This window comes from Lucilia sericata, unplaced genomic scaffold (genome assembly GCF_015586225.1).
Source record: "Lucilia sericata isolate MDLA Ls3-8-SP2 unplaced genomic scaffold, ASM1558622v1 Contig000019F_arrow, whole genome shotgun sequence".
Classification (NCBI taxonomy): Eukaryota; Metazoa; Arthropoda; class Insecta; order Diptera; family Calliphoridae; genus Lucilia; species Lucilia sericata.
The window spans coordinates 1,289,683-1,307,253 of NW_023994058.1; the positions used below are offsets into that span (position 1 = coordinate 1,289,683).

General features: G+C 27.6%; 1 protein-coding gene across 2 annotated transcripts in view; it reads right to left on the reverse strand.

Annotated features, from left to right (window-relative positions):
* The window catches only part of LOC119607556 (serine-rich adhesin for platelets), a 120,688-nt gene that overhangs the window by 4,078 nt on the left and 99,039 nt on the right, over positions 1-17,571 (reverse strand). For both annotated transcript variants that reach the window (XM_037961526.1, XM_037961518.1), the window contains 4 exons: positions 10,213-10,514; positions 9,824-10,129; positions 798-993; positions 23-728 (listed from right to left, as the gene is read on the reverse strand). In XM_037961526.1, coding sequence (XP_037817454.1) covers positions 23-728; positions 798-993; positions 9,824-10,129; positions 10,213-10,514 — 1,510 coding nt within the window. The remainder of the gene's footprint in view (positions 1-22; positions 729-797; positions 994-9,823; positions 10,130-10,212; positions 10,515-17,571) is intronic.

Below are 17,571 nucleotides of genomic sequence, written 5' to 3' on the forward strand. Positions count from 1 at the left end.
ATATATGTTTTGACAAACTTACTTTTCTTTTTCTGACTTAATCTCCAGTTCCGAATGTAACATTTCATTTTTCGATTCTAACAAAGAGATTTTAGCTTGTAATGCTAATTTCTCATCAGCATCTCTTAATAATTCTTCATTTTGTTTTGTCAATTTGGATATTTCTTTCTGTTTTAATTCTAAAACACATCTTAAACTTTCAGCTTCGCTTTGCAAGCGATTTAACTCCATATGAGTAGATGATGTTAACGATGAAGTATTACGTGGCGAGCCAACACCACTTTCATTAAGACTTCTGCGAGAAGTTCTTAAAACGACAACTTCGTCGTTTGAGAGATTCAATTTTTCTTTCAGTTCTCTTTCATTGTTCTCTTTCAAAGCTTTTAATTTATCCAATTCTTTGGTAAGTTGTTTAAGGCGTTCGGTAAGATCATGTTCTCGTTCGGCTGCTGCTTGTAAACGGCCGGCATATGACGATTCTGTCTGTGTAAGCTGAACCCGTAATTGTTGTTCTGAAACTTCTAAGGCTTGTAAACGTTCACTCAACGATTTTCCATGTTCTTCGGCAGTATCTAATTGTTGTTGTTTTTGTGACATTTTATGTTCCATTTCAATGCGATATGCTTCCAAAAGGCGCTTATTTTCACTTTCGGAATTTTGTAATTGAGTTTCCAAAGAAGAAATTTGTTGTTTGGCCATGGTTTGGAATTCCACAAGATTTGATCGCGCTGTAACAGATACAATTTAAAGGAAATTAGTTAAATATCGCAATATTGATTAACTCATAATTGTGTTACCTTTTTCCAATTCACAGCGATGCAAGGCCTGGAGTTCATTTTCTCTTTGGGTATAGTAGACATCTTTGTCACCCAACTGGTCCTGTAATTCGGAGCAAACATTTTTGGCTTCATCGAGTAAGAGTAAAGTTTTCTTTAATTTCTCTTTAGTTTTCAAACTTTCCGATTTCAAAGAAGGACAAGCAAAAGCATCCAGCTAAAAATAAACAAAATTGTTATAATTAATTAAATTTGTTCTATTATATTTATAACAATTAGTTGAAGTGCCTAATTCAGGTAGTAAAATACAGGAGATGCAATTATAATGTAATTTGCACTTTAATGTAAATGAACCCATATTTCATCTCACTAAATTTGTAATACCTCGTTAAGTCATAATTATTTTCAATTCTCTAGTAGGTACAACAAAACTCAACATACCTCTGTAGGTGTTACAACTGTAAAATCGTGGTTAAATGTTCTTATTGTGGGTGATGAACAGGGTGTTGATGACCAAGATATTAAATCGAAATCCATAGTTTCATTAGATAATTTTTCATTGGAAAATACAAATTTATCAAACATGTTGAATTTATAAATATACAGAATAAAATAAGGTTTTAAAAACAGAACTAGTTTTGTAAATACAAAGTAAGGAGTTGCAAAATAAACTATGTGTTGAACACTTGATGGTTGAAAGTAAACTAATGATGAAATATTCTCTGGCTGAATATTTATACCAAATTAGCTTCATAGACATTAGCAGGTAGACGAAGAGATCCTCCTACAATAATTCCTAAAAACATCTGCTTATGGAAAGTACAGTGTGCACTTACATGCATACATACAGTGTCTCACATAAGTATTCGAATTTGGTTGTACTTTGAAAGGAAACATAATTTAATAATATTTTTGCGTGTGAAATGAATAATTAAATTTGTTATATTGTCTAGAAAGTCCTAAGGTTTAATATCGCACTCTGTTAAATTTGCAAAAATTACATTTACTTAAATTAATTTAACTTTTTTTTAAAAAAGTCCGTAAAATTGATTCACAAAAGTATTCGAATTTTTCTTGTATTTCATATTTGACCTTATTTTACGAAACACATAAATTATAATCAAATGATTTTTTGCTTAAAATTGTTTTAAGGGGTTATTATCAACCGAAATTATATATTTTTAGCCCTTTTGCTCCACAATTTTGGAGCATTTGTATCACCTTTTCATGTAATATCATTAAAATGACAATTTTTTACCGGATTTGCAATTTTTTCCTTTTTTCTGGAAATAAAACCAAAAATTAATATTGCGATTTAATATAGACCCCTTGAGGTATCTAAAAATAATAGTTTTTTTTATAAGGATCTGCACTTAAACTTTCCAAGACGTATTTTTGATATCGTTCTTCTGTTTCTATTTGAATTATCTGGATCTTAAGTCCTTTTTAGTACCACTAGGGTCAATATTTTTCGACAAAGTTAACTAGTATATATTCATGCAGATATTAGCAATAAAATATTTTAAATTTTCAATACATTATAGCGATATACAACTCCAAAACATGCCTTAACAAAACGACATACTATACAGTAGATTTCAGTTTTTAGTACTCGTAACTTTCACGCTTATGTTGCCCATTACAATAACACTGTAAGTATAAAATTTTGGGTTTATTTTGATCATAGTAAATAATATTTAAAAGATATCAATATTTTTGAGTTAGACCATAATGATATGGTGACATGCAGCCTGGAGGCCATTGTTATATAAAAAGAATGATTCTACTATATTGAAAGGTGTTTATTCGAGGCATGTTTTGGAGTTATACACTTCCACAATACATTGAAAACTTAAAATGTATAAAAGCTGATATCCAAAAAATACATACCAGAAAACTTTCCCCGAAAATTTTTGACCCTAGTATTATAAAAATAGTCCTAAGTTCCATTATATTGAACTAGCTACAGAAGAATGATCTCAATAATATATCTTAGAACATTTATATACAGATTCTTGTAACAAACAACATTATTTTTGGATATCCCAAGGGGTCTATTAAATCCCAACATAAAATTTTGGTTTTATCTCTGGAAAAAAGAAGAAAAAAATTACAAATATTTTCAAAAATCGCCATTTTAATGATATTACATGAAAAGAGGATACAAATCCCCTAAAATTGTGGACCAAATGGGCCAAAAATATATCCTTTCGGTTGATAGTAACTCCTTAAAACAATTTTAAGCATAAAAACCATTCGATTCTAGAATTTGTGTTTCGTATAATATGTTCAAATATGAAATACAGAATAAATTCGTATACTTTTGTGAAGTAGTTTTAGGGACTTTTTTAAAAAAAAGCTAAATAAATTTAAGTAAATGTAAATTTTTCAAGTTTTAAAAAACGATATATCAAACATAAGGACTGTCTAGACAATATAACAAATTAATTTATTTATTTTGCATAGAAAATATATTATTAAATTTGGTATCTTTTCATAGTTTACCTAAATTCGAATACTTATGAGAGACACTGTACATATGTATGAATGTATGTAGGTATGTGCTCGTCTCTTATCCTTAGAATATAAGATCTTTACTAATTGTGAGTATTTCTTATAAATAGTATATCCATCCATATACATATAACACCACATTTTACGATTCTGTTTGTTTCTGTGCGGTTAATACATTCTAACATGTAGATTATATTTGATTTGTACCAATAGAACGTCAAACAGTTGTTTTAGTTTGTCCTGTTGGTCGGGTTTGTTTTTTTCATCTGAATAAATAATAAATGTTTGAGTGAAATTGAATTTTGTTTTGCATATTTACTATTTATTTAAACTGCGATTATAAGCAAGGGTTATTCTAAAGGCTCTAGTTTGGTTTTTGTGGGCGTTTATTGTAGGATATTTTTGAATAAATATTAGAAGAAAGTATTCAAAATAAACAGAAAGTTTTATTACCTTTTAACAATACGCCTGTATAGCTAATTTTAGTACTTTATGAAAACTACAGATTTACCTATGATAAATTGTTATTTTTAAAACATCCAATTAAAGTACATACTTTATATTATTGCATTTATATAATTTTTGCAATTTTTATCATAAAATATATAGTTAAATTAAAGTTTACATTTTTATCATGTTAACCTTAACAGATGTTTTAATGTAGGATATTACTTTCGAAATTAAAAGCGAGATAACCTCTTTATCAATAATCCTTTATTATACGACAATTTACACTGTGATCCGAAAACCATTTTCGTGGATAACATTTAAAGTATGTTTATAAGGTATACAAAATTTAATCAAGGTAAACAAAATTTAATCAATAGAGTTAACAATTCGGCAAGATTATTTGTAATCTAAAGATTGGATCACAATTTTAACACTTTATTTTACTATAGAAAGAAAGAACTTTTAGGCGAAATGTACACAAGAAATCTAATGTTGACAAAAAACAATCGATATTAAATAGCGTATGAAAAAGAGAAAAAACTTATATTTCTATATAAATACTTAACATCTAATCTAATTTTAATTCTAAATTGTCGTGCAGATAGATTCGTTTTGTATATTGTTAATTAAATACATACCGCGTTTAGATCAACATATAAGAGAGCACATTAGACTTATTAGATATTTTTAACATTTTGAAACAAAATTTTAAAGTGCATAATTCGTTTATGTCTTTAAATCATTATGCGCGGTGATTAGTGTTTAACATCTAAAACCTGTAACACAATTAGCAATTACATATTAATATTTATTATAACAGACGACCAAAACTAGTAGCCGAAAACATTAATCTGTCACACAACATTCTTTCAGCATTAATGCTAATACCATACACATTGTCGTAAATGTGTACGAGTAATTAAATATCAACAGGTTAGAATCATAGACTGAAACATAAAAATTAACACTAAGTATATTCTTAATCTAGTCGAACTAACTAAATTTGTACTTAATAACTACAACACGGTCATAGTCAAATTAGAAGACATAAAATTTAACCGAAAATTTTTTGGAATATTGTCAGGCAGTCAGTAATTATACCTGTAGCCTGCCAGTCAATCACATCTGTGGTAGCAGCAGTAGTTTCTAACGACTATGTCGGACAAATTCATATAAGAAATTACACACCGCCAGGCAGACTAATACATACAACTAAGACTATCTTAGAACTACTTATAGACTTTTTCGTTTAGTCATAATGTCTATTATGCATAGATGTCCGTGTGTATGTATGGTTTATTATTAAACATTATAATTTACTTAAATGTTGCGTTAAAAGTCTTTAAAAATCTGAATTCTGAAAATGTTCAAAATATTATACAATAGAAATTTAAATAATGCATTATGAGTATATTACTATTGTGTCCATTGTATAGTTAAAGGAAATGTCTGTTTTTATAACAAAAAATATAATGAAATAATAGAAGTATCGGAAACAGATGTTTATAAAGTGTTGAAATAGTTGCAGACATATGTACTCTTTACCTATATTTATCTATACTTCTGTATGACTTTTATGGAATTCAAGATGCTACAAAGTTATTCACTAAGTAATTTCTTTTTTTTAGAGAAATTTAAGAAATGGTGACTACCAAATGGTTCTTAGATTATTGTACCTGGTTCTTAGATTATTGATCTTACTTATTTTAAGAGACAATAATCACTAGAAATTGCACTCACAATTCGCACATATGCATGTATGTAAATTCCAACGGCACTTATTAAAATGAAATTTTGGTTAACAAAATTAAAAAAAAAATAAAATTGTTGTGAAAAATAAAATTTTTTATTTACCATAAAAATTCGGAATTTTTGAATTTCAAAATTTATTACGCGGTAAAATCTTTTCAAAGTTTAATATATTTTCCAAAATGTTTTTTATGTTACCATATTAATTCTACTATACATTAGGGTGTCCCGTGGACCACTTTTTTGGAAGAATACCTCTCAAACGATGAGTTTTAATGTTCAAAATATGAGAAAATTATAAAACAATTGTAAATCTTGATCTCAGTACAAAAAAAAATCTGAAATGTTCCGTGATTTTGAGTTTATTGTAATTCTGGTCTGCCCAACGACTTTTAGTGTATTATAAAGAGCATATAAATTTCAAAAATTTCTGAAATGGAACAAACCAAATGCCAAACTATTTTTTTTAATATTTTATTTTTATCGTATGTCCTTTAAATTTTGAGGTCCTTTTACAAGGGACATAATAGCTGATTATGAAAAACTGAGTACACAGAGTTAATACTAATGGTCCACAGTTTCCTGTACATATAGATTTTTTCATGTATGAAAACGACATGGTGATATACATACATATGTATGTTATTATATAGGTGCATATGTATTTATGTAAATAACATCATTTACCGAAAAAATACATCTTAGTTAATTATTTTCATACGTTTTCTCGATTTTGCTTTTCAAGAATTATAAAACAACATTGACTTAAACTAATCAATGGGCTTTTAATGTAGTGTTAAGTCAAATATTTTCACAAAGAACTCTTGTAAAAATATTTACACACATGTCAACTATTGCAATATGCACTTTTTAGTGGCACAATTGTATTGTATAATCACCCATTTGTTTGTTGCATGTAAATACAGCAGATGCTTGCTTTACGAAATTTCTATCTTTAATCCCATAGCACATATATTAAGAATCCTAATTTTAAAACATCTTACATTCAATTTTGAATTCTTCATCGATAAAATTACATAAAATGTATGAATGCTGCATGTATAAATAAGCATTATGGTTAGTTAAAAGGTAACATTTTAAGATCACTTTGCTGAATAAGACTCATTCATTATTCATTCGAACACACAATAATGCCCTCTATTTTTTATAAATAAAATAATATTTCGATTCAAAATTATATTATATTGATTTTATAAGAGTTGTTCTTTTAGGGTCTAATATACAAGAACATAGTTACCCCGGTATTCGCTAACGATTATTTAAGTTATAAAAGGCTTATAAGAGTATTTATACCCTACACCACTATGCGTTTGTGCTGATGTTTGTAACGCATTAAAATATTAGTACTATACCCACCTTAAAGTATACCGATCGACTCAGAATCACTTTCTGAGTCGATTTAACTATGTCCGTCCGACCGTCCATGTGTCCATGTAAATGTTGTTATCAAAGTACAGGTCGCAATTTTCAAGATAATTTGATGAAATTTGGAATACACGTTCGTTTGACCCAAGGACAAATTGAAAATGGTTAAAATCGGTCCATTATTTCACCTAGCCCCCATACAACTGAACCCCCCGAAAAGGGCTTTTGAACTATTATGTATAATATAAATGTATCGATGAAAGTTCGCACAACTAAGATTTATACAAGCCTTGATGACCTTGCCGAATTTCGAAATGATCGGACTTCATTTGACCCTAGCCCCCATACAAAGCCCCCTATTAGCACTGTTATTGCAATGAAATTTAGCACAGACAAATATTATATAAATACAAATCTATCTAGCCCATTTTTCATTTGCTCCTATCCCATATAAAGCCTCTTTTAGAAAATAAGTTTTTCGTCAATAAATTGCTTAAATAAATCGGAATCAAGGTAATAAATCACATTTAATGTTCATAACTGGTGTAGGGTATCATATGGTCGGCCAAGTCCGACTAACTTTCTTACTTGTTTTTAATAGTATTTATTAAAAAAGTAGTTTCACAAAAATATTATGTAGTGTGCCACGAAGGTCCTTGGTTCATATCTAAGGCACTGGTAAAGGAGCGCACAACTGGTGCTATGGAGGCATAAGTGTATTTCTTCTGATTTGATGTATACAAATACATTCTCCTTTCAAACTAACTAAACTAACTAAAAAAGTATAAATAAAAAATGTCTTAATATGAAAATTTCCACCCAAAGTATTAGATCCCGAAAAGATTTCTTAAGCTCTATTTAAGTATTTCTTTATCATTTTGGAAGGACAAGCAAACCATTAATGTCTAGTCAAAATACAATCTTATGAACAGAGGCGTAAAAACACAACGACTTCTATGAGATGGAAAAAACAAAATGGAAAAACGGATATGTCGATTCGAATTAATTTTAGGAAGCAAAAAAACCTACTTATGTTAAGTGTTTATCAAGATGATGGGATTCCATGGGGTTTGCCGCTATTGAAAATTAACATATTGTATTAAAAGACAATCATGAGAAATATATTAACAAAAAATTACCTGAAAAATACTAAAAATATTAACGTCTAAATATTTATCAAAATGTATAAAGAAGATAAATGCAAATACTTAAAACCAATACAGGTAAGGAGTGGAAAATACCATTAATCAATAAAAATATTCTTAAAATGGATTAAAATGAATTTAACAAGAACATTGTTTGCAAAAATAGTTTTTAACTCAAAACAAAAAGAAGACAAGTTCATTTAATTTCGTATAAAGAAAGTGGAATGCGTTTTTAAACCGTAAAATTCAACACCTCTTATAAACAAGTACAAAAAACAACACTGCCAACCCTTTTCATTGAGACAATTAATTGAAAACAAAGAGTAAATAACTAAAGGGATCTGCATACAGGCAGTCGAGACGTCTTTAGTTCTCATTAAAAGCAACTACAACAAAACAATAAATGACCAGTATAAAAAGGATACTTTTCGAAAACAATAAACATACATATTAAAAAAGAACTAAATATTTTTAAGGAAAAACTAGAACAAAATCACTTATCAATACATACATATGTTTGTATGTAGACTGTAAACTGGGCCAAGAAAAATTATCTTACCTACTTCACTTTACTTTACTTTACGTTTTTTTCGTAAAAAAGCAGCTGGTGTATTGTTTTCCTATTAATGAAATACAATTGTTACAATTAAAACAATTGTACTAATTTAAATTTAAGCCAGTGGTTTAAAGACACTTTTTTCAAAAGAGGCTGTCAAATGTACTATAAATTATTACCTTCTTCTACCCGTAGTTATACTGAAGATTTTGCCTATAAATGAACAGATGCACAAAGACAATCCCACTTTTTAACTTGGCGCCACTTAAAAGAGGACTCTGATATTTTAAGGTGTTGTTGGATCAGAAAAAAGTCTGGACTATAGTCTAATTTATAATATGGATTATAGTCTGAACTATAGCCCAGACCATAAACTTGTCTATAATCTGAACTATAGTCCAGTAAGTATATAGTTTGGACTATAGTCCGAACTATAGTTCAGTATGATGTTTTAGCTTGATAATACAAAAAAGTTTGGGTTACGTTGTTCTACTTTTTGCTATTAACATTTTTGTCATGAAAAACTTATTTAACCAGAGCAAATAACAGTTTCAAAACAACATCTTGAAATCGGTTGTAAAAAAAGTTTTTTTTTTTCAGATTTAACTTCTGCCAATGATTTAATATTTAATTTTAAAATACAAGGTATTTCCGAAATTAATTAAACACTAAAAACAAAAATCTTAGCAAATTGCTGAAATATTTTGAAAATTTGGCAAGAAAACCAAAATATCGATTACTAAAAACAAGTGCCAAAAAATCGACAACAAAGATAATAGAAGAAAAAAGAAAAGAAAATGCTTTTTCAAACTTTCACTTAGATCTATTATTTATACTAGTACTGTTAATATCTCTCTAAGTGTATAAAATGTTTGTATAGTTTCGAATATCGTACACTTTATGTACTTTCTATTGCCCAGTCTTATATATGAACATAATCATACCAAATTGCAAAACTCAGTGGCAGAAAGGCTTCAAACCATGTAATCAGAGTAAATATGTAATTTCTTAAAACAACAAAGCGATAATAACAAAAATATGTATAAAAACAAAAAAATTAGTACATAGAAATGTGTACGTATGTACTAAAAGTGTTATGTGCTGTTTCTAGATACCGATCGAGCAGTTTGAGCACAAATTTTACTTGTATTTTGTTATTGTAACAAAAACAAAATACAAGTAAAATTTTAACTCAAACTACTCACACGTTATCTAGAAACAACACATTAATGTTTAGTAATACTTACATCATAGACCAAGTATTGTAATAGCACTCCTAGTGCTTCAGTACTTTTTGCCTGATGTTCCGTTTGTTTTTGTAATTCATGGAGCTGTTGTTGCTGCTGCTCAAATGTCTGATAGTTCAATGACCCATTATAAGAATGACGATTTAGACTTTTCAATTGTTGTAATTCATCATTCAATTCCAACGACGAATTATTGGTGATTGTATCCTCCGACAATTGTTGATGTTGCTTTTGTAATAGCAATTTGCGACCTGCTGATGTGGTGGAGGATGTTGTAGAGGAATTTAGAAGTTTTGATTGAAATTTCTGGAATAATTAACATTATTTTGTATTTAGTTATAAATCTGTTACAATTTTTTGGCGCATAATTATTCACGCTATAAGTTTACCTTTTCAATTGTATTGTTGGATGCTGTAACAGCTGGCGAGGCGGGTGTTTTTTTATTATTTATTATTGTTGTGTTTGTTGCATTTGTTAGTATTGTCGGTGATGATGTTCTAGAATTTGTCCTGGTACTTGCTGTTGTAGATTTCTCATGTATGTTATTGTTATTATTAATGCCCACAACAACATTGCTACCACCATTCTCCTGATGCTCGGAAGTTGTTGCTGACGATGTTTCCGGTTTGCCAATTGCTTTACTGTTGCTTGTTGGTGTTGTAATCGTTTGATTCAATATGCGATTATGATCTGCAAATACAAGATGAAGAGAAAGTTATTAAAATAAAACAAATATTGACTTATACTTTTATGAATACAACTTTGGAGTTTTTTTCTCACATTTTTCGTCAGAAAACGTGATTCACTTAATGAATCTTTATTATCGTTTTATTTGAAATTTACTATAATTATGACATCTATCTAATTTAAGTTTAGAGTTAAATTTGATATTCGAAAAAACGGATTTGTTAATATATTGTATTGTATTTCTCTTTTAAACTGAAAACCGTGATAAAAAATTATATTTATGCTTGAAGTAATGAAGTAATTATAATAAGATACATATAAGACTCTTTTTCCAGCAACATTTGTTTCAAATCAAAGTTTTCATTAAATACTTATATACTATATATGGGTAATTTCGTGATACTATTGGATAGTAGGAAAGACACAAATTTTCAGCTCTATCGGTCAAGAACTGCCTGACTTAGAGGGGGTTATACAAGGTTTTTTCAAATGAGTGTAAAGGGTGAAATAATTTTTTTTTGGAAGCAGTGAAAAAATAGCTATATAAACTCCTTTGGAAAATTTGTGTCTGGCGTACTATCACTTAACACGAAATTACCAATATGCAGAAATTTTGTGAACAGAAAAACAAATTTACAAATCAGAAGGATGCTTATGAAATTTTTAATGTTTAGTGGTCATAATCAACTACATATAAAGGTGTAATGACTAAGTGGTGCTGCACAATAATAATATAATTTTTTCATTAATTAATCATTAGAATGATGACATTAATCAAAAGCTTTGCCAGCTTTTTTGACAAATCAAAACAAAATTATTCAAATACTTTTTTTTGTTGTTACTTTAAGGGAAAGTTATGTTACAAGTTGAAAGTTGTAAAATATGAAATTTGTGTAAAAAATGAAATAAACATTTTTTTAATTTGTAACTATCATTAATAAGTTTTAACTTTTTGTTGTTGGCTTTAAATTGCAAAATATAATTCGCATTATTTATAATCACTAACATTTCCAAAGAAAATAGAAAGAAAAAACTCAGCACGAGATATTAAAAAATAAACAAAAAACAATAATGAATTTGCATTAAATTCATGTTGTTCATCAAGGTGATTTTTTTATATTTTGCTAAACTTTTTGTGATTTTGCCAGTCACATCAATTTGTATTTAACACTTACAACTCTATATAATACGATGTTGCTTGCTGTATACTTGTTGCTGACATATATGGAAAACATGTTAGTTTTTGTGACATTTTATGTTTTAAGCATTTCTGTATTTAGTTTGGTGTTTTTCGTTTCTAAAAAAGCGCCTGACAACTTGAATTAGTTGGTTGGATTGGTCGTCAAATTGTTGAACCAAACACCCAACATGTCTAGGCGGGAAGTACTTTCTTTATTTATTAGCAATTATTGGTATTCGCATTAAGACTCGTTCAATTTTTATTAAGTGAACTGAAAATAGTGTTAACGTAGTCTTTTTTTTAAAACTTTTCTCTTCATTATTAAAAACAATTTCATATATTAAAGCCTACTAGCTGTATTATATTTTCATCAAGCATTGAAGCATAAATATTTATAAAATTTGCACAAAAAATGGGTAAAAATGCGGTAGTTGCAAGTTGAAGTTCACTAACATTTTGTTGTATTTTTATTTTGTAATTTTATATTTTAAAAACTGTTAAGAGACTTGGGTTACAGTTTCCTTATATAAATTTGTCACATGAAATTTAAAATCCGCCATTAAAATCGAGGTGTTTACAAACTGAAATTCATACAACTTCAAAAAAAACGAAATTTTTTCTTTTAAAACTGTGTTTTATAAAACATTTATATTAAAAAAAGTTAACTAAAGATAAATATAATTTCGTATTGTTTTTCCTTACACATTGAAATTATTCAATTCTAATCCATTATAGATCTTAAAAATATATTAAAAAAAAAACTACTATTTACTTAACACATCTGAACTATAAGGTTAAATCATTGTGAAATGGAAACATTAACAAATACACATGCAAATTTATAACTTGCATTCTCATCCCCTGTATCCTTGCCCTTATCGTGTATATTCAAAAGATTAAAAGACAAAAAGATATTACACATTCATCATTAATGAAAATCTTTGAACTGTTCATTGCATGTTATTCCTTAGTTCAATTCATTATTGATTTGAAGGTTTTTGAAAATATTTCAATATTTTTAAGGATTCAACGTATTGCCACACGACATAAATGCAATATTTTTAGCCTTGAATAATTGACAAAATTCAACAAAATTAACAAAACTATGAAAAACTCATTAATGAACATCGAGGACAATTAGCGATACACTTGTGATGGATGGTCATTGAAAAGAAAACAAAACTAGTTGGACGTGATGTTTTACTGGCAGCTATAATAAAGCGTATAATTTGTTGTGAATTTTTGTCAACATACATTTTCTCTCTCGAACACTCTCGTCACGTATACTAATGAACAACTTGTTTAATATCCTGATATTAGACAACAAATTTAGGCAGGTAACTTATAGGCAAAAAGGAAGGCAAGTATGATGACACACAAGTGCACAGCAAGTAATTTTTCATAAATGGAGAATGGTGTTCACTACACAACGAGCGTATAGTATTTGAAAGTTATATTACCGCCCATTGAGTCATTCATCCTTGTGGGAATGTGTTAGATTTTCATTGACAAACCCATCGTTTAAGTTAATGTTGGTGATGAAATTTATATCGATTGAAAATAGAATAACAATTTAAAAACATTTGCTTTATAAAATCTATTGGATGTTAAGGAAAATCCATCCATAGACAACACAGTTATTCTCAATGTTTAAAAATCCTTCGCCATGCTGGTTAATATGCGTTTTTTTGTTTGGTCCATACTCTTACTGAGTTTTAGAATTGAATTGTTTTAACAAAAAGATTTCAAAATTTTACTTGGCCACAATTCCATAATAGCTGGAAATACTTAGTTGGTAAAAGGAAACTGTGGGACTTCTTAGCATTACATGCAATATTTTTTAGTTTTGTAATATTTTACATTAATTATTTTTTAAAATTGTTATAATAACAAAATTGCAATTTACAAGAATTTTACAGCAAAAAACTAATTTAAATTAATTTAAATTAATACAATTCTTGTTATAAATTATGACAGAATTGGTTAAAATTTAACACTTTTTAAGTTTTAATCAAAATTTTCAAATTTAAGAAATATTTTCTATTTGCTTTATACTTTTCACATTTTTTCATAACAAATGAGTTATTTTTAGTATTTTTCCAATAAATACAAATGCAAGTTTATAAGCAGAAATGTGTGCCATACTGTCTGCCAAACTATAAATGAACAACAACCGATAAAGGTGTGGTTGGGTTGCATGTCTTTTAAGTGTACAATTGTATTTTTTAGCAAACAAATATATTTTAATGTGACTAGAAGCGCAGAAAAACCCCCAAACACATTCTAAACATTAAAATATAATAGAAAACAAAACTGCATGCAAATTGCATATTGACTTAAAGTTTTGAAGTTCAATTATAGTTACTTGGACAGTCAGGCAATCGCTGCTTTATGTCACAAGACCCCAGGAGGATTTTTTAATATGGTTGTGATTATTAACTAATTTACCTAAATATTGTTTCTAGATAATTATTTACTATTTGGTTTCTTTTAACTATAATTCATAATAAATTTACTATAGACCACATCTACTCATATTCTATGATTTCTTCTAAACCAATTTCATTAGAGCTATTTAATTCTTTATTTTAAAAAAATGTTTAGAATAAATTGAAAATGTCCAAAAATGACACATGATGTCATAATGCAAACATTTTCAATTACAAAATCTGACAAGTCTCAAACACAATGAACCACTTGAATTTCAGTAAGACAGACAATCTGATTAAGTTCTTTTTAAATTATATAGAAAAAACATGCAGTTTATTACGCTTTATTAGTGCAATTTTAATTAAACAATTAACAAGATACAAACACGGCTGATTAAACAGTAAAAATAACTGCATCATTTATTCATACAAAATTTGCATACAAATTTATTTAGATTTAATTACACAAAGTAAAATAGACACAAAAAAAATATTTTTTTTAATTTTCCAATGAATACCCTAAATAGTTTCATATTTTCCACTACATTTGCTGTAAATATGTTTTAATTTGTCACAAACAATATGAGCAAATTTCCTAATTGGTTTTGGAATTTCTACTGTCCAACGAGAATTCCACGACCGGTGGTCGCTGTGCAACAACATGTCATATTTGCACTCATTGATATTTTAGATACTCAGGTGTGTTAAAATTTGTCAATGAAATTAACTTGTCGTCGTTGTCATTGTCGGCGTCCACCAAATCACACAGGATAAAATTGTCAGCCAATCATCACTATGCTAAAATGCACATGCTGTGTTCTGCACTTTGCCTTTATATCGGTGTCTGCCCAACATGTGTGTCGGTGGTATGGTGCGCGTTATACAGCGTTTCTTTTACACTTTACTGTGACGCGCCACCATATGTTTTCCCATATACCGAAAAACACGTCAACAAAAAACCAAGCTGTAATGAGCAAGTATTTTGTACTTTCAATAAATGGAAATATGGAATGAATAAGAAAATTTGGGTAAATACAGGGAATTTACATTGAGAGATATTTAAAGCGTAAGTTTTGTAAGAGTTAAAAATTGGAGTCATTTGGTAATTTTTTAAAATTAATAGTTTTTTTATTTCGGCTTAGAAGCTTAGTTTAATACTTTGTAATTTAGATATTAGTTTGATCTGTGTGTATCAATACAATGCGTTACTGGCGTTTAATCTAAAAGTATTATTGAAAATGTGACAATATTATCCAACTTGTGGTGCTAAAGCCGAAATTTGGTCATTCTCCTAATTTATTTTTTTATTATTTGTGTTAAAATATGTACTGGTAAGTAACTATATACATATGTATGTATATTAAAAGCTTTTCATGGAAACATAATAAAAATTAATTAATTAATTCTTTTGTTATACATACAGTGATGGAAAAAAATAAGTACATATTAAAGTTTACTTTCATCCGTTATTTGGATTGTTTTTTTAAAATTCGTATTAAAAATTAAATTCTTTCATCATATTATACAAAAACAAATGTTTATTTTATAAACGGTTTATGAAGCAAATTGTTTAATGGTGAAACGTATTATTTGTTATGATAGTTGATATTGGTGTACATAAAAATGGATAAATTGGACTTTTTATCTTTAATATTTAAATGTTTTCGTAGATAGGGCCTTTTGTTTTTTGTCAATAAAATCGCTAATTTTGGTCGGAGGAGACTAATTTATTTTGTGGACATTTGTTTTGATGAAATACATTAGAATCTGCAATAAAATCGATTTTGAATTTTTGGTTAGTTAGGGCCGTTTGCGTTTCAAGTGACATGTACATATGTACAAATAAATTAAAAATACAATGAAATAAATTACCTAAGAATATTAAATTTTCTGTAAAATTAGTATTTAGAAATTTAAGGCCATACAAGTTTTAGATAAATTTACAGATTTCAAACAATTTTACATTTTCGTCCCCTTTTACACTCTAAGAACAAATTAAATTACCATATATGTATGTATGTATGTATTGAAATATTGTTCGATATTTGAAACATTGTTATCAAATAAATGTAGAATTAAATGGCTTTTATAAATCATAAAAATCTAATGGATAGTATTTGGGAAAATTCATTCGACCTAAAAAATCCGTTTCTATTATTTGTCCAACGCTGTATTTTTACCAACTAAATCATACATATACATAGTACATCAACATAAGAAAACAGCCATGTTCCATTAAAAAATATTGCTAAGATTAATTTTTGTTTTTTTTTTTTAAATGATGAAGTATATATTTTCAAAAAAGCCTACACAAAGTTTTTCTATATTATTAATTTTTCTTTTAAGATTCAAATTAGCAAAATTTTTTGTTTCGAAAGATATCTGGGCATAAGCAGTTTTTTCTTCATAACAAAAAAGTACAAAAGCAGACAGTGACGTCAACATTATTAAAATAAAATTATGAAAAAATATATTGCACATTACATACATATGAAAAATTGTTTTAAAAATCAACTAAATAAAATAAAACATACATATACATATATGTATATTTTTTTATATTGTAAAGGCAAGGTCGAATAAACAATACTCTATAGTAAAGTATTGTTAATGCAATTGATTTTAATTGTGATTGAATGTTGAGACTAGACAAATCCGTCACCTACTTCAATATTTAAAGTTTGGAAAAGATTCTAGCAATATCATTTGGTATTAAAAAACGTAAAATAATATTTCGCTTTCATTACAAAACATGAAATAAAAGTTTTATATTTTTTATATAAATTATAAATAAGGAACCTACTAATTATTTAGAAAAAATAATATTTTTCAAAGATTAAAATTTTGAAGTTCAAACTCAAATTTCATGCTTTCAGAAAATTAAACGACTGTCCATCATACAAACTATGAATATATACGTTCCACATCATTTTCTTAGCCGGATATACTAACATTTTTTACACGCGTGTAGATAATATACATATATTAAGAAAAGCCAAAATGAAAAACAAACATTATTCGTAATGTATTGAAAAAAATTTCCTCAAGTCAAGGTCAACATTAAAAAAAAAAACAAATAAATCCGTAGGTGTGAGAAAAATACACAATTTCTTGAGGGGAAGTCTATAATACGAGAATTAAAAACAAACAAAAACACAATATTTACGAATCGAATACTTAAATAAAAACAATTTTAGTAAATAATAAATAAAAATACTACATACTAAAAATAAATTGGCACACGTTTAAATTACAAATTTATAATGTAAACAATTTAGAAAAAAAAAAAATCGTAAAATAAAAACTATAAATTTGAACACATCAAATAAATTAGGAGAAAAAACCGACCAACATGTGGAAAATTTTAATATTTACGTATTTAATGATTTATTAGAAATATTTATTAAAATTATGTAGAATATAAAACTTACCACCTTCACCTAAATCGGAA